Source organism: Microtus oregoni, unplaced genomic scaffold, assembly GCF_018167655.1.
Source record: "Microtus oregoni isolate MIOR12 unplaced genomic scaffold, Mior012 000035F_ref0000213, whole genome shotgun sequence".
Classification (NCBI taxonomy): domain Eukaryota; kingdom Metazoa; phylum Chordata; class Mammalia; order Rodentia; family Cricetidae; genus Microtus; species Microtus oregoni.
The window spans coordinates 63,488-88,622 of NW_024543094.1; the positions used below are offsets into that span (position 1 = coordinate 63,488).

Below are 25,135 nucleotides of genomic sequence, written 5' to 3' on the forward strand. Positions count from 1 at the left end.
TGCTGCCAGGAGTAGACATATCTCATTATCATAATAAATAAATAAATAGAAAGAGAGACAGATAGATAAAGAGCCTATGTTATTAAAACATCTTAAATGCCATACTCTGTAGATCTCTGAAATGTTTGAAAATGGCCTGTCTATCTAAAATGTATCTTTGTTTGACCTTGAAAACAAACCTAATGTGACTACAAGTTCAATTATAATAGTTGATTAGCTTCTAACCTGTCATTCCTTATTATCCTAATAATAATTGGTAATAAAAATTTTCAAGAACTAGAAGTTTACATTACCTTGATAAATGAGTTGAATAGGTACAATTCTTTGAGCAAGAGTAGAAATGTATGTACAGTTAATCTCAAATTTGTACCAATATACAAAATTTGTATATAATATACAAAAATCTAATCTAATGTAAAACATTTAAAACTAGTGCTTCCTTTTAAAAAGCAGACTCAATAATCTAACTTTTTATCTTATCAGGATGGGAGGGAAGGAGCAAAGGAGAAAAGAAGCGAAGAAACCAAAAGGAAAAAAAAAACAAAATAAAAACCAGAATCTCGAGGAACTCCTCTACCCTATGATACCCTGAAACCCACCATGACCCTTGGACCTATCACTGTGCACACATTACTCCGCCATCTAAGTTTCATACATATAGAAGCATATGTCACTCTACTGCTGCCCTCCCCAACACCACCTGTGTGAGTTTTATGCCCCCTGCAGCACGCAGAAGTAACTGGTTCTCTGTTGATGCTGTGAAGCTGGCAAAGTGCCACTACATCACAATTCATGCTCTCCTTCCACGGTTGACTTGGTTTGGCAGTAGATCAGAGCTTTTATGAACAGTGCTTCTGCAGACACTCTTTCCACATCTGCTGGTTAACTCACCCACGTGTACAAGGACCAAAGAAGGAGGGGTGGGAATGTTAAACCACAGATTATGATTATGTTCATATTTAATGGACAAAAATATTTGACAGACTTGTTTTATTCATTAAAGATTTTTTTTAGATGTATATGAGTGTTCTGCCTGAGTGTGTGTATGTACATCACATAAATGCCTGCTGCCTGAGGAAGTCAGAAGAGAAGGCATAAGACCCTCTGGAACTGGAGTTACAGACTGCTAGACGCCACCATGTAGGTAGTGGTACTGGGAGCTGAATTTGATCCTCTACAAGAACAAGCTTTAACCACTAAGCCATCTCTCCATGTCCAGCAGACTGGTTCTAATTAGTTCATACTCTTACCAGAAGAGCATGAGAATTGGAGGAGTTTCCAGAGAAATGGAGCTAACCTATAGTGTTAGGACCCCTACTTACTATCCCAGCACTTGTGATGGGTTTGCTCTTTCTCTGATCTTTAGAAGAATGTCTTCTATACTTTTGTAGGAATTCACCATGAGGCCATTTGCATATTTCTTTGGTCTGAAAGTTTGTATCCCTATAATTTTTCTGTTGAAATCCAATACCCAAAGTGATGGTCTCAGGAGGGGAAGTCTTTGGTAGGCTGCTCCCTCAGAAATGGGATACCAGTGCCATTACAAAGGGAATAAAAGGAATTAAATAGCACTTTTGCTACCTGCTTTCTGCCACTAAGCAGAGAGATTCATCTCTCACACCAGGGGAGTACTGTAGAAGTATCCTCTGGGAAGGCATTCCTCTCCAGACACTGATCCCAGATGGTCAGATCCAGAGTTGTGAGAAATAACTTTCTGATGTTACAGACTGCCCATGCTAAGAGTATTCTGTTAAATCAACAGTCTAATGAGACTTCTTTATGCGATTTTTAATAGCAAATTCATTTTTTGTACTGCTGAAGATTATTCAAATTCATTTTTTTTCTTGCTTTAATGTTGGTAAGTTGTGAATGGTTGATTCTCCCAAGTCCCAAGCAAAGAATTCTCTGAAGAGACAAATTCACACATTACAAAATTTAATAGTTGATTCAGGTGTGGTAAACATGCCTATGTCTGTAATCCAATAAGCAGGAAGATGAGATATGAGAACTGCTAATTTGAGGGCAGTATAGAGCTACATAAACAGATCTTGATTCAAACAAGCAAGTTAACCAAATATTTGTTATTCCCCCCACTAATTTTATGAAAATTATTAGAGGCCAGCATCAGCAGGACACCATGGATCACATAGAACTCTTTCATTCAGAGCATGCTCATCCCAGGCATGGCATCCACATGCCATTGCCATCTCAGCTCTTACTGATGGGAGGGTGCAAAACCATTGCTTTTCTATAAATTCCTGAAAATGACAGCTCTGAAGCAGAACAGTGAAGCACTGTATTCAGCAAAGCAGTACACTTAGGCCTTTACTTTGCCATGGGGAAGCTTGATGGAGACCACCAAGTTTTCACACAGTAAGGCAGGCCCTGTATCACTGAATTGTAATGGAGGAAATCAGCAAGCAGTGTCTCCATAAGGATGGACCTCAGTGTGAATGCCTGCTGAAATAGGGAGCCAACTCCTAACTCAGTGTCTTTTCTTCTCAGCACAACATCTTGACAACACAGTCCTGGTCACATATTACAATTCCTTAACAACTCCAAACCTTTAACAGACCTTACCTCTGATTATAGGTAGTTAAATCCCTGAAGACTAATGGCAGGCTCATCCTACACAAACTAGATCTCTTTTCATGGGCTGAGGTGGTAATTTTAATGATTCACAACTGATAATGTTCAACCTGGGTTGAGGATCTTGCTCTAGACTGCTGCTAGGGATGCTATGGCCCACACCAATGTGCTTGTTAAAGAGATGATTCTGCTGAAAACCTAGAGACTTGCCTACTGCCATTAAAAACAAGAGCTGTGACCAGAATCCAAGTTTTCCAAAGCCCATTCTTCCCTAAGATAGCATCACATCAGACAACATACAATCTGCAATTAAGGAAAGTATGTTTTCTCATAAGGTATAAGAACAGAATAGAATAGCAACTTTGAATAGTTGTCAAACTATAAAGGAGCTGGAGTCTAGTCAGACCTAAAGGAACATGCATAGGAGGTAAACTAAAGGAACAGACTGTTCATTCAAATGGAAATATGCATGACATAGATGTGGGTGTGCTGTAAACTGTCTGCTGAAGAAGACCAGCAATGTCAATGACAGCTCAGAGTTTTGACTTCTAGAAAGAACAAGGTTAAGATAGAGATTATAAAATTAAAAGCCACAATGGAAAGTATTCTTTTGAAAATGGTATTATCTGACCAGGTCTAATAACCTGCTACAAAAACTTCTGGGAGAAGAAGAGAGTCAGGGGAGAGGGAGGGAGGCACAAAGAGAGAGAGGCTCTGACTGAGAATGAATGAACGAACAAGAATTCCTCACATGCATCTTAGAGCCAATATACTGAAAAGTTCCACAGGAGTTCTGATGAACAAACACCCAGAGAGTCACATGAGAATCACACAGATTGGAACATATACTTTACCTACGCTTACAAATAAACAGGAGAGGGTGAGATTAACTTTAGCATGGAATTTTACTTGTCAACTGTAGCACTAGGCAGCAGCCTGCCACATATACAGGAACTATGACTGGAATAGCAGAAGTACTATACCATTCTCCCAGCTTCCAAGTAACATTGGGTAAAGAGGCAGGCAGGACACTCTTGTAGCTAGCATTTTATCTTGGACAGTAAAAGGAGAGATTATTGTTGCTCATCCTATTCATTAATGCAGAACACCTGAGATTAAAAGTGATCATTAAAGAAGCCTCCACTTCTCTCTGGCACAACCAGCTTCACCAAATTCCTCAAGTCAGAGACGGTTAGTTCATCTGAGGGTCTTAACATTGGATATGAGAAAGTGACTTATAATACCTCCATGCAGGTTAGTTTCTGTCAACCTGACACATGCTAGAGTAACCTGGAAAGAGAAAGCCTCAAGTGAGGAACTACCTCCAACTGGGCTGTGGGGGATTTCCATGACTGACAACTGATGTGGGACCATCTAGCACACTGTGGACAGTGTTAGCTCTGGGCGGGTGCCTGAGTTATAGACAAAGCCAAGCTGGGAAACCCACGAAGAGTAGTCTGGGAAGCAAACCAGTAAGCAGTGCTCTCCTGTAGTCTCTGCTTCAGTTCTTACCTCCAGATTCCTGGTTGAGTTCCTGCTCTAAGTTCCCTCAATGATAGATGATGACACAGCCAAAGAAGCCCTTTCCTCCCCAAGTTAGTTTTGGTACTGTTTTTATCACAGCAACAGACAGTAACTAATACAACTTCAAAATATGAAGTCAGGTTCGTCAAGAGTCAGAAAGGCCCTAATCTACTTGCTAAGACAAATTCTTGCTAAGACAGATTTTTTTAAAAAGCAAACAGCAACATTCTTGATGTCCAAAAAATTGCAGAACACCATTCCAAAGTCTCAAAGGGAAAAAAATGCATTTAAACATGTCTTCACAGTACTCAGACGTCAAAGGAAAACCCAAAGGCTATTGGGAAACCTCAGCAAATGGACACACATCTCTGAAACTATAGCCAAGTGACGGAAAGAGGATGGTGACTGGTATTAAAGAGGTTAACAGCTACTATAAAGGTCTCCTCTACCAGGTACAATCCCAAGTCACTAAAGGTAATTTTCATAGTAGGAGACAAACTGAGGCACAGAGAAAAACAGGCTTACTTAACAAACATAAAACACAGCAGTGTAATTCAAATTTGAATCCCAAGACCACACTGCCTGATACCTACAGCAAAAGTAAAACTGCAAAATGGCATACAAATCTACAACCAAAGGGGGAAAACACTGATGTTTGAGGGAAAGCCAACAGGCAAAGCAATTAGACAAGCAAAGAAGTTGCCCACCACTGAGAAATAGAAGGACAAGACCAACATAAGAGCAAAACAAGTGTGCGGGTGACTCAATCAATACACCCGATTTCTCTTACAAGCTATACATTTTCATGATAGTGTGTGTCCATTCATCCTGCTACATGCAAAATTTTAAGTAGAAAAATGGAAGTAGGGAAGTAGGGAAGAGCTAGTATTGAAAGCCTGGAAATTCACAGTTACTATCCATCAGAGTTGGGATTTTCAAGTTTCCTGTGTGGGCTTCCCTTTTGCACATAATCTGTCTGAGGCAAGGAAGATACCTGGGAAGGCAGGCGGTGCACCACCTTAAGACAGCAGAGTGAGGTCCAGACCAGGCAGCTGAAACACAGCTACACTCTGCCTCTAAGCAATACTGCCTCCAGCCCCATATTATTGAATTTCTTTGAAGAAATGAAAACAAATAGAGCTAAAGTAATAATCAAAATTATAACTGAAGCAAACATATAAACTTTCCTGAAATGAAAGCAACTTTAATAACTCAAAAGAGTTACTGTGTTGCAGATGAAATTAATGACAACAGATAAGAATGAGACGTAGGATAGCAACTGGATTACAAAGGCCATGTTTATTATTTTTGTTTTTGTTATTACTATTATTACTAGCCAAGCTATGGAGGACAAAAGGTGTTTTTAAAGATTTCTTAAAGAGCAAAAGCAGGCTGACCAACAGGGATGCTGCAAGTGTCAGAAGAAGCAGGCATTCTCTCTAAAATCTGGAAGAAAATCTTTCAACCTAGAATTTGTTTTGTTAAATCAGTATACTCTATATGAAGTCATCTTACATAGGTGAGAAAATAAACCCTATCCTGAAAGTTGTATATGAATCCATGCCACCAAAATGAACCTACAGACACAAATGCCTTGTATAACTGTGAATCTCAAAAGCAGAGCTCAAACACAGAGAAGCCATGAGAAAGAACTGAGCACAGACTGAATATAAGTAAACTTCAACCAACTATTAGAATGATGATTTTAAAAACCAATGCAATTATCAAAGATAAGCAGTGAGATAAATACAACTATTGAATATGAGTCCTAATAAACCAATGAAAGCCAAAGCTGTGAACAGTCACTGAAAGACACACTTGACCTCAGGGAAGTCCTTCTGTTCTTATGGCGGCTAACCACTTCATACATCATTTTATACAGCCTCCCAATTTTCACAACACTGACTACTGGGCAGGGTTGACTTACATAAATATATGTACTGGGAGATTTCTTTATGGTTCTATTCATGCTAAAAAAAAAGATGTGGAGAATAAAACACTTCAAAATACATCATGAAACTACACAAAAACAAGACAGATCCACATGTTTTCTAAACCAGGAGAGCATAGTGTTAAAGGATGCAATGGGAACTCTCAGGCCATCACATGACAGAGCAGATGAGTAAATGAAAGATTCCACTATAACACATTACTAATAATTCAACAGTCAAAGTGCTGGAATCCCCAATGAATGTCTCTAATTGGAAAACTGAACACTCTTACTTGCCCAGCTAGTTTAAAAGAAACTGCTACCTGCTAATAAGTTCAGAAATAATTAGGCATTTAAGTAAAGAAAATTAAAATGAAACTTTCTTTACAAATATATGCACAAAAATGTTTCAACTGTGTAGATAATTCTTTTCCATTTCCACACAAACCAACACTTCCGTTAACTCTTTCTTGGACATGTGTTCATCTCAGAATTTCACAAAGTACTATAAACTTGGACAGTACTTTCTGAAAAGTGATAGTATTCTGTGTTTCAAAAGGCTTCGGGGCAAGATGAAGCTGAGATAAATAAAATGCATCTGTGTATGTCGAGAGGATTTGTGTTGCTCTTGTGAAAAGATCGATGGGGGTAGCACTATTGATAGAGATGGAGTAGCAGTGTTGATAGAGATGGGGTAACACTGTTAATAGAGATGGGGTAACACTGTTGATAGAGGTGGGGTAGCAGTGTTGATAGAGATGGGGTAGCAGTGTTGATAGGTAGAGATGGGGTAACAGTGTTGATAGAGATGGGGTAGCACTGTTGATAGAGATGGGGTAGCACTGTTGATAGAGATGGGGTAGCACTGTTGATAGAGATGGGGTAGCACTGTTAATAGAGATGGGGTAGCACTGTTGATAGAGATGGGGTAGCACTGTTAATAGAGATGGGGTAGCACTGTTGATAGAGATGGGGTAGCAGTGTTGATAGAGATGGGGTAGCAGTGTTGATAGAGATGGGGTAGCAGTGTTGATAGAGATGGGGTAGCAGTGTTGATAGAGATGGGGTAGCAGTGTTGATAGAGATGGGATAGCAGTGTTGATAGAGATGGGGTAGCAGTGTTGATAGAGATGGGGTAGCAGTGTTGATAGGTAGAGATGGGGTAGCAGTGTTGATAGAGATGGGGTAGCAGTGTTGATAGGTAGAGATGGGGTAACAGTGTTGATAGAGATGGGGTAGCACTGTTGATAGAGATGGGGTAGCACTGTTGATAGGTAGAGATGGGGTAACAGTGTTGATAGAGATGGGGAAACAGTGTTGATAGAGATGGGGTAACAGTGTTGATAGAGATGGGGTAGCAGTGTTGATAGAGATGGAGTAGCAGTGTTGATAGAGATGGAGTAGCAGTGTTGATAGAGATGGGGTAGCCGTGTTGATAGAGATGGGGTAGCCGTGTTGATAGAGATGGAGTAGCAGTGTTGATAGAGATGGAGTAGCAGTGTTGATAGAGATGGGGTAGCAGTGTTGATAGAGATGGAGTAGCAGTGTTGATAGGTAGAGATGGGGGCAGCACTGTTAATAGAGATGAGAATATCCTCTTTTGTGCTGAGTATATTGTTTTTAATTTACTCATCTTAATGGCCCATTGAATTCAGAGCACTAAAAATATATAAAATTAGATTAGGAAATCTCTATTCACTAAGGAATACATAAACTTACATAATGATTTTTAATGCAATCTCTTCTTAAACTGATATTTTAGAGAAGTGGCTTAAATATTCTGCATTAGGATTTTATCACTGCACGTGAACATTAGAAAAGACTTCCATCGACTTAAAAACAAAGAAGATATTCTTGCAAGTGGAAAATCAATCATCACAACCACTAAATGTCACAGCATACCATCAGCAAGAAGCACTGATAGTTGTTAGCTATCTGCTGCACCAATGATGTATGTCCTTGGTCCAGGAAGTAGGTGCCAGGTTTTTAGAAAACTGTACATATATTGATTTTACATTTATTTAATGTGGCCATTGTAAGACACTTTATTCTTCTGATAAACTATGATTGCTTATCAAAAGATTCTATAATTCAAGAGTAACATTCATAACTTGTGTTTTAAAATGAAAACCACCAGCCCACAGAAATCATGCCCACAAAATCCAATTTTGAGGATTTATGGCAGAAAAGCATTAAACTACTGTCTTGCAGGAACTGCAGACTAGTCACTGGAGTCAAAGTGGCACAGCAGTAATGATTAAAGGGGTGCGTCACCCTGCCACAGCTGTTAATCAGCTTAATACTAGTTAGGTTATTGACATTCTTGTAATTACTTTTCCTAAGGCACATTTGGGCAAAATATATTTTATTTTAATTATGAGCAATCAAAAGCAAGACCAATACTGAAAAAGAATAATCAAGGCTCTCTGCACACAGGTGTAAAGTAGGCAGAGAGCGTCCAATCACTTGCATGGGTAAAACCCAGCAGTCACTGCCCAACCAACTGTGCCCGTGAGCACTGCACACTTACCTTGCCGTCCTCTGAACACACTCCCATGTGCTCTCCGCTTTCATCCAAGCTAATCTGGTTTATCTTCACAGGACTCTATCAAAGACAAGCAAAAGATGGAATGGAAAACATTTCAACAATCAGATACCTTTAGTCTTTGTAAAGCTGGCATAACATGAATTGTTTATCAACTTCATGAATTAAGGTGTACTTTGTTCCGAGATGAACATATTACCATCTAAAATACATTAAACATACAGCTTTGTTCCTACACTCAGTGGGAACCCAGAAACCCATAAGCGCCACAACTTTTCTTTCATATACCTGGAGTATAGTGAAAACATTACTTTTCAGAATCTTACATTTCTTTCCATCTGTTTTACTTACTTCATACCCTTACAGTTATCTTTCACAACCAAAATCTATTAAAAGAAGAAGACAAACAAAAAAATTAAGAATGTCTGTCAGTACATAAAATCATTTTTTGCTTGTTTTAGTTGGCTTAATCAATCTGTTTCTTCCCTAATGAATAACCAGATTAACATTTCATTTTTACTCTATTCAGGAAAACCATAGCCTACATCACATTAATTAATTTTGCATCCCTTCTCCTTTTACATAATTTCAAATTTAGTTTCTTTTCCAAAAATTAAATTACAATTGCATTTTAAATCTCTATGTAGCTAATTGTTTACTTACTAAAATATTTACACAGAGGCTTTTCTAATAAAGTCAAAACTCAGTGACCACTGGCAGCATCACACAATAGCTTTTCCTTTCATTCCTAAATAATGACAAGTTCCAAGTACCTTCCCCAAAGCTCATTGCAGCAAACCAGGAAATAGAGTGAGTCCATAGCAGTTAACAACAAAAGAACACATGTAGAGTTTAAAATTACCCCATTTGCCTTGTTGATGAGATAAAGGGAAATGCACAAAACAAGTGCTGACTCTTCAACAGGAAAGTATCTCGTCGTCATTAAGGAAAGGTCAGGGCACAACAAGATCCCCACACTTTACAAAGGCTACATACTGGACTGATGGCTGAGACAAGTTCCCAAGCAATCTGGCTACAGAATCCTTTCACATCTGGACCCCTAAATCACCACGCAACACTCTGAAATGCAGTCCAAGAAAACTCAGCTAGTTCTAAAAGTTTCCAGCATGTTAGGCAAGGAAAAGGTCACTGAAGACAGGTGGTCCACTGTAGAGGAGAATGAACTGACACCCATGCTAAAGACCCACAGCAGGAATAAGAGGAGACTCAGAGTGCACAACTGTGAGAAAGGGCTGACGAGGAGAAGGGCTGCACGGTCGGTAAGGAAAATGCTAAGACAAAGAAAGGCTGCCCTGGGAAAGCACTGAGCAGACAGCATGGCTACAGGGCTGAGCACCAGCCAGAATGTCAGCCCCATAGCATTTTGGGGATAAGCAATTCCTCAAGTTGCTCATCTTCCATTCAGATCTTTCATTAAACATTTTATATCCATTTTATACTTGGCAAGTATAAGCTATATTATACTTTAACTTTAGGCATCTGTTACGACAGCCAACCATGGGTGGGTGTGGTCTACTTTTTCTTCCTCTTATGAATAGAGCACTGTCCACAAGTGACCAAAGAAATAATATTTGGGGCCAGCGAGATGGCTCAGCCATTAAAAAGGCAAGGGTTATAATAAAAACATCAAGATTATATTACTGAAAAATAAATAAAATTAGAATTTCAGTTCTTAAATCATAGTAATGCATATCAAAGATTTGAAAACCATACATGACTGTACTGAAATGTGGTCACCATATCTTCCCATTATGGAAAATTCCAGGGGACAGTGTATCTGACACCTCTAAAACTAAATCTAAGTACTGAACGCAACCAATGCCAAGACTCTATTATAAGACCTTTACTGCAAGTTATAAATCAGAACTAGATCTTCATTCCATATAGTGCCAAGTTTGGTATACTCTACTCCCAGATTTTTGTTACGAAAAGGGCCATGGCCTAAGTAGTCCCTGAATCACGCTTACCAATCCCCAAAATGGGGTCTATGCTTTATTAGATACCCAATTTTTGAAGAAAGTGGTGAGCTAAGGAGAGGTGTCTCCGTTTCACATAAGGAAAAATGAAGCTTCAGTTTTTCTGTGTGATCCAAGGCCTACTACCTAGCTAATGAATCCAATGGTATCTCGAGAGCAGATCAACCAAATTTACCATGACACACCTAACAGAAACTGTACCATATTACAAGGAAAAAAAAAATAACACCTACAAGGTAACCGACAGCCTATTAGCAACAAATACCTTAAAACTTTCCAATAGTCGTTGATTCAATCCCCTGACTACAAATAAACTTAAGTCTTTCCCTTTAGTCTACTGGGCAATTTAGCTGATCTCTATGAAGTACTTATTTAAATCCTTTTCACATTTTTTTCTATTAAGATATTTCTTGGAGCTTGAGTGATGATGATGGCTCAGGGATTAAGAGGTCATAATGCTTTCAGAGCACTCAGGTTTGCTTCCAAGCACCCACATGTGATTTTTTTTTTCTCTTCAAGATGGTTACTGCTTTATTCATTGTATCATTACCTTGAGTCATTTCAGAAATCATTTTATTTTCCTGCAAAAAAGGTACCAGTTGAGCTAGCCCCAGGTATGAAATAATTTGTCCTTCTATTCCCAAAGAAAAATGTGCTTACCATACTGTGTAACATGAGGGCCTGCTCATTGGAGTTTATGTCTTGCCCAGTTCCCCACAGCTAGCAAGTCCCAAAGAAAATCAGAGATCTCCATAAGCTATAAAACTGATTGGTCCCATTAGCTCAGGCTACTTATTAGCTCTTGTAGCTTATATTAACCCATTATTCTTATCTATGTTAGCCACATGGCTTGGTACCTTTCTCAGTGGGGCAGCTCACATCTTGCTCTCCGGTGGTCTGGGCAGAACTGCAGAGGGAGCTTACAATTCTCCTGTTCTCACCGCCCCACCTCTACTTCCTGTCTGGTTGACCCACCTATACTTCCTGCCTGGCCAATCAGCATTTATTTAAAACATGATTGGCAGAATACAGACAATTCTCCCATACCAATACTGTAGCTATTTCTATACAGAGACAACTTTCTGAGATTTTAAGTGAGTTCTCTCCAGCCATGTTCCTATCAGTTCCACATTGATTTCATTAGTAAATCTGCATATAGCATGTCCTGGCATCTTGGTAAGACAGGCCAGTCAGAACTTCCTATATTGCCCTTGACTTCTCTCAAGCACTTGTCCTGCCATTTCTACAGCTTCTCTTCTCCTTGGCACTTGACACTTCTCATTTACCCCATCATCAGCTGCATGTTCGCTAGCTTACATATTAATTTCATGATTCTTTGAAGAATGAAAAACTATAATTGTATAAATACCTCCAAAGATCAGAATAAGAAAATACTTCTCAACTTACTTTACTTGGCCTGTACAAACCCCCAGTAACAAAATTAGCAAGTACATCATGGGGAAAGTACAATCATGGATCTAAATGGAAAACCCTGAAGAAATTATAGCAAAGCCAGCATATACATTAAAGACAAGTGTATTCCCAAAAGAAAAAAATGCAACTCTGGTTTAACATAGAAATGATGCAACACAATTTTATATATTAGTAAAAGAAAACAATTATAGAACCATTTCAACAGATGTAGAAATTGTCTAACAAAACTCAACATCCATTCATGAAAAAAAAAAAAAGCTTTAGTGGAGAAGAAACCTCCTCAGCCTCATGAAGAATATTACATATGACTAGCAGGAATATCCTACCATGATCAGAGGCTTTCTGTTATCTTCATGGTGCTGATTCTCCTAATCCAAGAACATGATCCATTTTTCTATATGAGGAGTCTATGTCTCCACATGAAGCATGTCACAGTATGAGACACTGCCCCATATGAAATCTCTTCACATGAAGCATGCCCCCTTATGAGACGCCATCTCTCCATGAGAAGTGTGTCTCCACATGATACATGTCTCCAGGAGAAGCCTTCCTCCACTTAAGTGTACATAAATGTCTCTGAAAAAGCTTTATGTTTTTCCTCTTAGAGTGCTGTTATATTCTAGGACAAGCCTTGATAGTAAGCATCTCTTCTTTACTCCTAACACACAATCCAACCTCATTTATAAAATATATAACAGAAAAAAATTGTATCAAGAGGATAATGGAAGAAAGCATAGAGCGAAACCTTCACTACTATAAAGGGCAGAGCAGTGAAAAGAAAGTTTTGAGGAAGTGTCACATAATCCATTCCCATGGACTGGTAGCTATGCTTACTCTGTGACTATTTCATTACATAATTCCCATACTTTTCCTTTTATTGCTAATTTTTAGGTTGGAATAAAAGTAACGGGCGTCATCATGCCATCTCCATACACATCTACCACACATTATTCTCCAAACTTTAAAAGATAAGCACTCAATTTTTCTAGTTAGATTTTAAAAGGTGTTTAAAAATGTCTGGGATCATCATATTTGGTGGGTTACTTCAAAGTTTGTCTTTCCTTTTCCTTTCGTGTTTATTTTTGCCATTTTCCTTTGGTTATCCACGGCAGATGTTTACCAGTTGTACTGACAGTTCCAGAGCAGCAATACTAGAGCTGTGCTGCCTTTTCCTCTGAACTGCAACACTTCTCCCAGGGAAGGCCCATAATATGAAGGTGCCAAGGAAAACTGCAAGGGTCGGAAAGCTCAAGGTGTCAACAGATTTCCAAGATCCACTTTCATGGGCCAAGCTGCCTGTCAGCTGGACAAGGGACTTCAGGGATGCAGCATCTGTGCATCCTCACCAGGAAGAGGTGATCTTCTCCGTGAGGGGGCCACCTTTGAGTAACCTATGACCCTATTGTAGCCACATCAATTCATTGGCCCACCAGGCTGGACCGCACTGGAATGGCGCCTTTGCTGTTGATGCCCCAGAAAAAGTCACAATGCTCCCTGCAATTTGATGTGGATTTTAAATGTTTTCTATTTTACTAATTTCTCACTACTTTTCATTTTATGCCTAAAAAGAAGACTGTTTACTTTAATTTCCCAACATATTACTGCATTGCTCAATAATTATAATTATTCATCCATTAATTACATAATGAAGTATTTTCCTTATTGGCATTTTCTACAAACCAAAACCAAGTAAATATGTAATTATAATGATTATTTTCTCTCTCTCTTTCTCTCTCTCTCTTTCTCTCTCTCTCTTAATAAACTCACATTTCATTCTGTTTTAAATCTAAGGATGGCAAGGATGTCACAGAGGTCCCCTCATCCATACAGAATGTTTTCCAAATGCCCAGAGGATGCCTAAATGTACTAACAGTACTGAACCCTATATACAAACAAGGGGGAGATGGTTCATCTGACAGCCGAAATGACTACTAAGCAGCTAACATGTAGGTCATGAAATACGTGATATGGTAAGGGCTGGCTAATGCTCCAGGTAGACAGCATGGAGTCATCATGCTCAAACAGTGCACAGTTTACATTTTGTGACTTGCTTCCGCAATTCCCAATCTAACGTTTAGACCAGTGCTTTTCAACCTGTGGGTCACAGATCATTGCTGGGTACCTTGGCAAAGACACACCTTTACAGTGTACAAAAAAATTATTCCACAACACTTAATTTCTTAGTGAATGCCTTTAAACAATACTTGAACTATGCTTCTATGAAAAATCAACTGGAAAAGTATCGGCTTGTTTGATAGTTCTTGGGTAACTTAAAATGAAACTGGGAGAGAAAAGCTAGGAAATCTACCAAGAAAAAACTACAATCTTAAACTCTACAAGCAAGAGTCCAGAACTGTTTTCTTACTATGAAATCAAAACTTTCAAAATAATTTAAAAGACTTTATTGCAGGTTAGGGATGTTTATTATCATACACACTGAAAAAGGTTTGTAGCTTATTGCATCTGAAGTTTTCTTTAGAATGTTCTTTGAAAAAAATGTGAAATTTTGATTCACCGAAATCAAAAGCAAACAGTCAACTCGCAAAGGAAATACTACGAATGAAAGGTTAAGGACTATTAACCTTCCTCATGACAAATGTACACCCGAGAGCTCAAGCAGTGGTGTTTACATAGGGAAGCAGCACTGAATTTTTAAGTACCTAGTTGGTCAAAGACACTTACAAAAATCACAATCCAAATTTGATTCTCAAAAGGTATTTGAGAATATGTACTGGAATTATTTAAAATATATATTTTTACTTGAACCAAGAAAAGGTGTTTTTTATGGCAGTTATCTCATGCATAAGACCGAGAAATGGAAACTATTTAAATTTCTAGAAGTTTGGTGATTTCTTGTTTGTACAAATAAAGCTTGCCTAAAGACCAGAGGGCGGAGCTACCCACTAGCAAACTATAGAGGTCTGAAGGTCTGTAGAGAAGGCTAGGAAATGATATGGCTGGGCAGAAAGAAGTAGAGATAAGGCAGGAGGAAACAGGAACTCAGTCTCTTTTCGGCTGGGAATTTTGCGAGGTAAAGTGTGGCTGTGCTTGCTCCTTGCCTCTCTGATCTCTCAGCATTTTCCCCAATATCTGACTCGGGCTTTTATTATTAAGACCCATTTGAACTTGTGCTATAAGCAAGTAGTCACCCACTGAGACAGTGGAGCTGATCTATTGGGAGCTCACCAAGGCCAGCTGGACTGTGACTGAAAAAGCATGGGATAAAACCGGACTCTCTGAACATGGCGGACAATGAGGGCTGATGAGAAGCCAAGGACAATGGCACTGGGGTTTGATCCTACTTCATGTTCTGGCTTTGTGGGAGCCTAGCCAGTTTGGATGCTCACCTTCCTAGACATGGACGGAGGGGGGAGGACCTTGGACTTTCCACAGGGTAGGGAACCCTGACTGCTCTTTGGACTGGAGAGGGAGGGGGAGAGGAGGGGGAGAGGGGCAGGAGGAGAGAGGGAGGGAAATAGGAGGCTGGGAGGAGGCGGAAATTTTTTTTTCAATAAAAAATAAAGAAAAAGAAGCAAGTAGTCTAAGAAATGATAAATGCTAAAATAAATATTTTTAAGTATCATGTAGAAAGGATTTGGCTTCATTCAAAAGCTGTCTGACATTTGTACTGGCTTCTGGGAGGCTATGAGCATCGCAGCTGATAAGGACTAATAGAGCAGGGGAACAGCCTCCCTTGCTGCTGGGGATGCTGCCACATCCAACAAGTAGATACAGTGACCTTTCTTGGTCAGCTGACACCTATGGCAGGAGGGTGTCACATACAATCTCAAGACAATGGAAGTTCCCCTTCTGCAGCTGTCCCAGGCTGTAGCTTTTGACCTTTATTTGATTTTTGACATGGATCCCTTCTGTTTTTCTTAGGAATTTTTATTTTTAATATTTCCCCCATTGCTAGGATAAAACACACGGACAAAAGCAACTTAAGGAATAAAGGGCTTGTTTTAGCTTACAGCTCCAGGTACAGTTCCTCATGGTGGGGAAATCAAAACAACAGACTCAAGTAGCTGCTCACATTGTGTTCACAGAAGCAGAGAACAAAATTGAGTTCTGCTGCTCCGCGACTTTTATTGTCCAAGATTCCTGCTGGGGAATGGAACCACCCATGGAGGGAAGGCCTACTCACTTTAATTAACACAACCAACATAATGTCCCACAGACATGTCCAGAAGCCATCTCCTAGGTGGGTCTCAATTTTGTCAAGCTGTTAATTAACACTAACCATTGTACCCTTAATAAATGATCATACTTGGTAAGCCCTTATCTACTCACCAAAGAAGTGATGAGCAGACATGGTAGCCTGGAAAATGTACTCTTAAATATCAATATCTGGTTACCATTTTCATTTGCTTATTATTTATATAATCAGAGGCAGAAATTCCCAAAGAGTAGGACTGGATATATCTGGGTTTTGTTTTTTTTTTAACAACATCATTAAATGTAAAAACCTGAAAGATGGATAAAAAAGGTTGTCTGATAACCAAAGTTTAGATCCCTAGCGCCTACATAAATACTGTGTGGACATAGCAGCCCACCTGAAATTCCCAGTGCTTAGGAAAGCAGGGACATGACTCGAGCAGGGTGACTAGCCAAACTAAGATTATCAGTGAGCAATAGGTTCAACTGAGAGACTCCTCCTGAATAAATAAGGTGGAGAGAAATCAAAGAGGACTTAGGACGTCATCCTGAGGCCTCGAGTGTTTGTGCACACATACGCATGTGCAGCAGGGACACACATGCACCCTTACACATGCAAACATACACATCCATTTACACCACACATACATACACAAGAGATATTACTAAGTCTCACCTTTCTATACTTTGCAAATTTTCTAAAAGTAGTTAGTATGTTCATAAGCAGAGATAAATATCTTTAAAACCTGGCTAGCTAGGAAGCTGATTAATTTAAAACAACAGAAACTAAGCATCATTAGCTTTCACCAGTATCACACAAGAAAGGAACTACCACACATGGTTTATGTTTGTGATCACTAGTTCCATTAGCATTTGCACAACAATCCTGTAACATTCTGGAAACAACAAACAAGTGAGCTACAAATGTCTGTAAACGGCCTGTACCTGGCATGCCATCCATCATCATTCCTCTCACACAGGAACAAAGGTCAGGCATTCTGTGTCAGTTCCACACACTGCAAACAGCAAAACAAAAAGGCCGCCAATGCCCACACTCTCAGGCCAAGACCTTCAGGCACAAGACCCTGTATTTATCCAGAATGGGGGAATTTTTTCCCTTTTATTTAAGAGCTGAGGAAAGGAAGAGTCATATCTAAAAACATATCTGGGGACATGTTTTAAAAGATGGGATGCTGGAATAATCACAGAAAAAGAAGAAAGAGCAAAGGAAAACAGTCTGGAGAGAAATGGACTCAGCTGTGCTCTCCATTAACTACGACCTTATTCCTAATGGAGACACGTTTGGAATTTTGGACAATATGACTGAGTTTGTTCAAAAATCAATAAAGTCAAGCTGACACTATAGAACATACAAAAATGTTTCCTTAATGGAATGAAAAAAAAAGAAGAAGTTCAAATAAACAGGAGGGGGCAAGGACCAGCACACACCTTCTAAATCTAAGTTCACTACATGTGGTGCCAAGTTCTTAAAGAAAAGGCAAAATTACTAACAAGTACACCTCATGGGACAATCAATTACCTAACGTAAAATACTTGAAATGAATACACTTAGTATGGATTATGCCAGGTCTTCAATTAGGAATAAATCCGTGGTCATTTTAAAAAGCTGCTTTTAATGGTGTTCTTAGTGGCAACTGATTCCCTAGACACTCCTCATCACCCCACCTTACGCTACCCGTCCCCCAACAGTGAGCTTAAGAAATCAATCTGCTAATGTATAATTTGTAAGGCTCCTCTGACTAACAGATGGATAATTGATCCCTTTACAAATGCTGCATCCCCACAGTCACTGAGTGGAATTAATAGGAAAAGAAGACAGGCCCTCCTCCTGCTCTCAGAGATGCACTGGCTAGAACCCAACACCAGCATGGTTTCCAGGGCAGTTTACTGCCCCTTAGTCACATCTACTGAGAAGGTCGCACTCGCATTTCACGTGAGAAAAGCAAATGCCCCTACCTCCATGCGGCGCACCACGCCCATCTGCGCTCTATATGCTACCATATAGTTCGTGAACCGGGCAAGGGGCTGGAGATTGAAACGCACAAAGACACACAGACAGAGACACGGGTCATCCTTGAAACAGGAATGCTCCAAGAATGCCCCCTTTATTGTGTCCAGTGGCAGCTTATATAGGGATAGCCATGCCCCAGCCAAACCCACCAGAAATCCTGCCATCAGGAACTCCTGTGAGTCTTCTGCTCAGAGCAGCTGCAAGCTGTCTCAGAGTAGAGGAAAACAAGTTGTTTACAAGAAATTCAGGATCTGGGGAGTTCACAGCTCCCAAGACTTCGATAGTTGGGAAAAGCTGGTCTCACTGTGTGTTTTACTGGTGGTAAGTCCCGGGGGAATAGAAGGCATTTATCTGGACTTCACGAGCCAAGGAAAGCAGACCTGGCCATAAGTCTACAAATCACAGAACAAAAACTGCATTTATTTTCTCACTGACTTACTTAAAGCCAGAAGGACACAACCTTTAGTGATAAAACTGCAAATCCAGGTGCCACCAGACTGCATCTGAAGCAGTAAAGCCTTCTTTGTTCCAAGGTGGGGAATACATTTAACTGCAAACAATCTTGAAGTGAGGTATTTTGTGAACATCTCCAGAAAAGCTCCAAAGAAATACAGGATCAGTAAAGGCCAAAGAGAAGATATAAAGGATCCAGCTGGCACTTGAGGAAAGAAAGCCACACATTCACTGTTCAACCTCTTGTCCCTGAAATCACTCATGGATACCTGGGCAACTGGCAGCCATGCCTGCTTCTAATGCCAGGTGCTCTCCCCAAGAAGCGCAGAGGATGAAACAGTCAGAAACTACAGCAGGCTGACTGCTTTGTAACACATAACCTTGCCCACCACTATAGTAGGTGGACTGCTTTGTGCGTCCTTGCTAAGCACTGCTTCCCTTCCGTCAGTAATAACAACCACACTCTATACTTGGAACTTATGACAATAAGCAATATCAACAGTGCTGAATGGGAGAAGAAACAACAGCACAGCCTCTGGCTAGTTATGGTCCTACTGACAAACATGTTTACCAGGACACTATGAAATCATGAACCCACTAAATTCTGTTCAGGAAAAATTACTTAATGACATTTACTATATATACTTTTCATTATGAAAAAATGGAAAAGGGGCAAAGATTCCAATTAGCATGTATAACAAATATTAGAAGTTGAAAATATCCTGTTCCTACTCTGCTTGAGTAATATTATATGATACAGATAGATGTGTAGGCTTTTGTGTAAGGCACACAGTCCTTTGGGGGTTTGCCCAGTAGTGGTAGAGCTAGAGCACTTAGGAAAAAAAGTCTAAAGAAAAGAGGGAAAGAATGAATTTTGTTGTGATGTTGTTTTCCTAATTTAAAATAAAAAGTTTTAGAGACTGGTAAAACTTCAAAATAACTTTAAGAGAAAGAGCTAGCCTCGTGGCCCTTCAAGAACCAAGTGTCAAAGTTTCAAATTGGGTGTGACTAGTTGACAAAGCTGACAGTCACTGTGGCCATCATATCCCATAATACTAACTAAACTTCTCAGTTAAATGGATATATATGCAAGAAATGCGCTTCTGAGGTCCACCTCTCTAACACTGATGGGCAGCTGAGGACAATCGGGCTGGAAGAGAAGCTGCTGATGGAAGAGATGCTTATCAATAAGATTCCTTCCAAACTGAGAGCAAATTAGAAAGTAGCAAAATCATCCCAATGGCCTTAAAAAATAAAAGAAAAAACCCACTTTATTAGAATTTATTTTTCATTTTGAACAAACAAAAGAGATAAGTAATAAAATGTGATATGGTTCATTGTATATTACATTTTAAATTTTCATATAATACCTAAAATATTCCTTTTACTTCATAACCAAGTAAGTATTCATTGCCTACTATCAATTTATACTTTCAAGAGTGTGCCCTTGCCGGGCAGTGGTGGCACACGCCTTTAAACCCAGCACTTGGGAGGCAGAGGCAGGCGGATCTCTGTGAGTTCGAGACCAGCCTGGTCTACAAGAGCTAGTTCCAGGACAGGCTCCAAAACCACAGAGAAACCCTGTCTCGAAAAACCAGAGTGTGCCCTTACTTATTTAAAGCAAAGCTAATTTGAAGTGGAAACTACATAGCAGTGACAAGCCAAGAACACCAACACCTCCTCCCCAACAGTATGAATGGCAGCACGCCTCTCCTCTCACTGAAGGTTACATCAGCTGTGCTCCAGCTGTGCTCCTCCTAGAGCTCCCAGGCGGCACAACCCACTGAACTGTAAGCAATCTTTCCCCCAGTGGCTCCTGGGATTTATAGCTCATCATAACCAACCTCAACACCACACAATTAATGCAAATAATAAAGAGGAAATAAAATGCATAGAGTTCACTGTTCACATACATGTCTCCAGGCAACCCTAAATATTTTCTCCTTTCCATGGTAAAAATGCTGTCTAATAAGGACGACATCTGATGTGGTTTTATTTCTTCTTTACATGCTTCTGTGTGTGGCATGTGCATGTGTCAGATGGAGGGGTGCCCTTGTTCTTGCATGTGATGGGCAGACATTAGCATTGGGTGTCTGCCTCTATCACTTCCCACCTTAGGTTTTGAGATAGGGTCTCACTGCACCTGACCAACGACCAGAAAGGATCCACCTGCCCCTGTTCTTGCCAGAGCAGAGGTTATCGGCACACACGGCTACACCCAGCTATTCCATAGGTGCTGGGACCCAACTCCGGTCCTCATGCTTGTGCAGCACCTTCTATGGAATACTCCTTTACACTGTGTGAGAATATGGCACTGTGATTGGTTTACGAAAGAAGCTGACTGGCCAATAGCTGAACAGGATAAGGTTAGGCAGGAGAGCCAAACTGAGAATGCTGCAAGGGCAGAGTCTGGAGTTGCCAGCAGATGCAGAGAGAAGCAAGATGGGCACGCTATAAAGTGAAACGGTACCAAGCCATGTGGCAAAGCATAGTTAAGAAATATAGGTTAATTTAAAATTTAAGAGTTAACTAGTAACAAGCCTGAGCTATTAACCGAGCACTTATAATTAATATTTAGCCTCTGTGTTGGTTATTTGGGAACTGGCGGATGGGGGGGGGGAAGCCCATGTACACCTTCTGTGGCATCTTTGAGTGATTTGTATATTAATTTTAATATACAAATGAATATGACAAGCCTGTCCTGTCTTAAAAATCAAATCACCTTATTTTTTTTAAAAAAGTGTCCATGACTTGAACTAATATCCTACATATACATGAAAAACAAAATCCATGTGGAAATCAGATGAATGGAAAAAGGCTTTAAGAAGAAGTTGTTTTGTCTGAAAAATAAAGACTGTGACTCTACCCTCTCATGTCACTATATCATTGCTTTCTTCTTTCTTTCTAGTGCTGAGATCAAAACTAGGAGTCTGCCACTGACCACATTCCCAGCCCTCACTGCTGTCTTAAGCTAATTACTGACCCTGAGTTGTTATCATATATAAGAATGCTTAAAAACTTTTTATCGGGCAGTAAAATAGCTTTAAGTACTGCTCTTCTTAGCTTTAAGAATGTCTTCTACTCAAGAGTTTTAATCACATCCCCTATAAGAACACAGGACTTGATGTGGGTGCTGTAAACTTGGAAGGTCACAGGCTACCACCTTTAATAGCTTCCCTGGCCCCTAACGCCTTAGGTTGCTGCCTCTACCCAGTGTTCAAGACAAAGAGCCTTGTGAGCACGTCTGACTGGGAAAAGGCTCAGACCTTGCTGCTCTGCACTGCCGGGACACTGCAACCTCTGCAGAGCTGGGGCGCAGAGCAGCTTTTCACCTGCAGAAGACTTATTAGATGGATGTTCCTTGTCTAAACCCTAACAACCTTTAAAAGAACAGTGAGGATTTGGAGGGGATTGCCCTCTAAGAAAGTCATGTACTGCTGATTCCTAGACCTTTTCGTGTGAAGCTTCATCTTCTGCTTATGTCTGCTGCATCCAGGAACAGCAGTAGAAGGCTGCCTTTCACACAACACCAGACAGTAAGTAACCTTACACCCACAGTCTCTGCACACTTTTCCTGCTGCAGCTTCCCATCTGGGCTATGACACCACTTTTTTAGGGAAGTCTTTGGTTCTTTCCAATCCAATCTGGGTTTTCTAGCTATATGTTCATACAGAACTGCATTCTTTTCCTTCTTTTACCCATAAGCTAGACAGACATTCACCATCTGGATACAGATTGCTTCAAGAAGGAACAGAAAAGTCCACAGTAACGAACAAAGCAAAGGGCCTTGACCTTATTAAACTATGAAGCTTGGCAGGCCATTCAGCTTGAGACCTACCCTGCATTCGCCTCTGCCACAGACAGATGAACAGCAAGTCCAGACCTGGAGCCTATCTTCCCAGAGTCTACAGGGTCCACATCTTCACCATACTGCTCTGAGACAATATTAAATTTCCTAACGACTCAGATGAACATCTTGGATAAGCTGATTCTAGTTTCACCATGGTACCTCAAATGTTGTCAGCAACAGTACATCTGAGATAAGAAAGAGATCAAAAGGCCCTGCTATAGAAGGCAAGTGAGTCAGGCAGCTGTGTAAGAAACAAATAAAAGCTTTTCTTCCTGGCAGTCACTCTGCCAATAAAGAATTGCTGAGAACACGCCAAATGTGCATTGGTCCTGAGGTCATTATGAAGTGATCTTTATTACTAGAAAGCCACTGTGTTAAAAGGATAAACAGTTAAGCATTTATTCCAAACACAGATAAACTGAAATGAAATACTACTCAGTTTTTAATGGCAACATATAATATGTAAAGTATGATGAAAAAATTTTAATTGAGCAAATACTTTCCTTGTTCATACACAAAGCCACCAAAAACATGTAAGAATAACAGAAAAGGGAAAGCTGTCACCACACTGTTATAAACAAGTTGTAAGAAAATCAAATTGTTAATGGCTTGGTTTAATAAAACAAGCTTAACTATTACTAAACTCCCTATAAGACACAAGCAGAATTTAAAAAGGACGGTAGGGGGAGGAGGGTGAACAAACCAGGTCGGCCCCTGAGGAGGCTGTGATCCCAGCCTCTCCGCAATAATCTAACGCATTACTTTCCAGATCCTCATAACTTCAGACCAGCTGGTCCGGAGTGGGGACTGCACTATGAATACCTGTCATTACTTCGCTGGCAAATTTTGAGAATGTTCGCACAAGGAACAAGAAGTAATTATTAAATGAATATCAAATACATATTCTTCTGCCTATAAACATTAAAGGCAATGTCACAGAGACGATGGGTCACCATTTCCATGAGCAACAAGAGGCAAGCACATTCTACCTAGCGCCAGCTATAGTATGGACTACAATTCAGGAGAACATTGTGAAGGCCAACTGCAAGTCCTGCATGCTATCCAGAAGGGCAGCTGGATTCCACTGAATCTGGGAGCCACTTGCTTGCTGTAATGAAAGTCCAGCATCACTCTGGGAAGATTACTTGGGCAGCTGTGTGAAGGACGGATTTGCAGAGACATGAGACAGGGAGATCAGTTGGGCTTTACTGCAATAACCATGTGAGATTCAATAAAGGTCTGAACAAGGCTGGTGACAATCTGAAGAACCAGTGAAGGGGAGAACAAGATAAAGGAAGCCTCAGAGATTGGACAGAGAACAATGGGGCAAATGACAGGGATAAATGTCAGAGACAGAAGTAAACACTGAGGCATAGAAAAGAACGGAGTCTTCTGATGATGCTAACCAGCAGCAGAAAAAAGAATACTCTTTGCAATTAGGCAAAAGGAGATTATTTTTTCTTCTTCAGCAATTATATAAAAAGAGAGAAAGAGAGACTTTACCTTATAGGCCCACTAGATCCCAGGGGAAAAGAACATTTGCTGTCTTATTAAAAGGCCTTTAGCAGGCCCTTTATTGACAATAGTGCTGCTGGCCTATGGCACCAGAATTCAGTGCAGAAAGCATGGTGCCATTTCTTCAACTCCAACAGGAACCTGCAGTGGTAACATCTGCATACACCACACAATCCAGATGATCTGTGTTACTTTAAACAATAAGTTTGCATAGATATAAACAGAAATTGGCTGGGGATGGTGGTACACGCCTTTAATCCCAACACTTGGGAGGCAGAAGCAGGCGGATTTCTATGAGTTCAAAGCCAGCCTGGTCTATAGGGCAGGTTCCAGGACAGTCAGGGCTAACAAAGAGAAATTCTGTCTCAAAAAAACCAAAAAGAAAAAAGAAAAGAAACAGAAGTTAGTTTTAATGTCCAGATGCATATGGAGAGAGGTGGACATAGTGTTGTGGAGCTGACCATGTTCCCTTGACAGCTAATCTATACGATGGGTAACACTATACAGCCCCATCCACAGTTTTCCTCTTTTCCAAGAACAATTCAGTGGAGTCATGTGTTGTAATAAGAGTACGGCACTAGAAACGAGTTGCCATCCTTGACCTATATAAATATGGAAGGATAAAGAGCATGCTACTGTCCTTTAAAACAGGCCCTTTTCTCCACCCTTGCACTGCTACTCTAAGTCCCTGCTATACATTGGCTGAAGAAGAGCAAACAAGTTCAAAGACATCTTTGATGACAAACGAAGTTCAAAGCTGGCATAATGTGCATGAGACCCTGCCAGCCCCAAATACACACAAGAGCCAAACAATGCCCAGATGCCTGTCCATGACCCACTTTACAATGGCATGAGCATCTTAAGGGCCCACAGACATTCCTGTTTTTCCCCCACTATACAAAACAATGATACTATCATCGACAAAGGGAAAATCCACTAGCAATAAAGGTGTTCTCCTGGTTCTCATATTCATTTTTCAACTCTGCAGCGGCAATGCTAAATGCCAAACATTCAAGAGGTTACACCCTTCTATTTAAGAGTCAGTAAAAAAAAAAAAACACTTAACTAAAAATGATAAACAATACAAACAGTTTACATAACCAATCATTAA

At 40.1% G+C, this 25,135-nt stretch overlaps 1 protein-coding gene across 1 annotated transcript in view; it reads right to left on the reverse strand.

The window, feature by feature from the left end:
* The window catches only part of Vps41 (VPS41 subunit of HOPS complex), a gene marked incomplete at its 3' end in the record, with an annotated part of 119,069 nt that overhangs the window by 56,168 nt on the left and 37,766 nt on the right, over positions 1-25,135 (reverse strand). Inside the window, exon 5 of the mRNA XM_041630599.1 lies at positions 8,574-8,648. Coding sequence (XP_041486533.1) covers positions 8,574-8,648 — 75 coding nt within the window. The remainder of the gene's footprint in view (positions 1-8,573; positions 8,649-25,135) is intronic.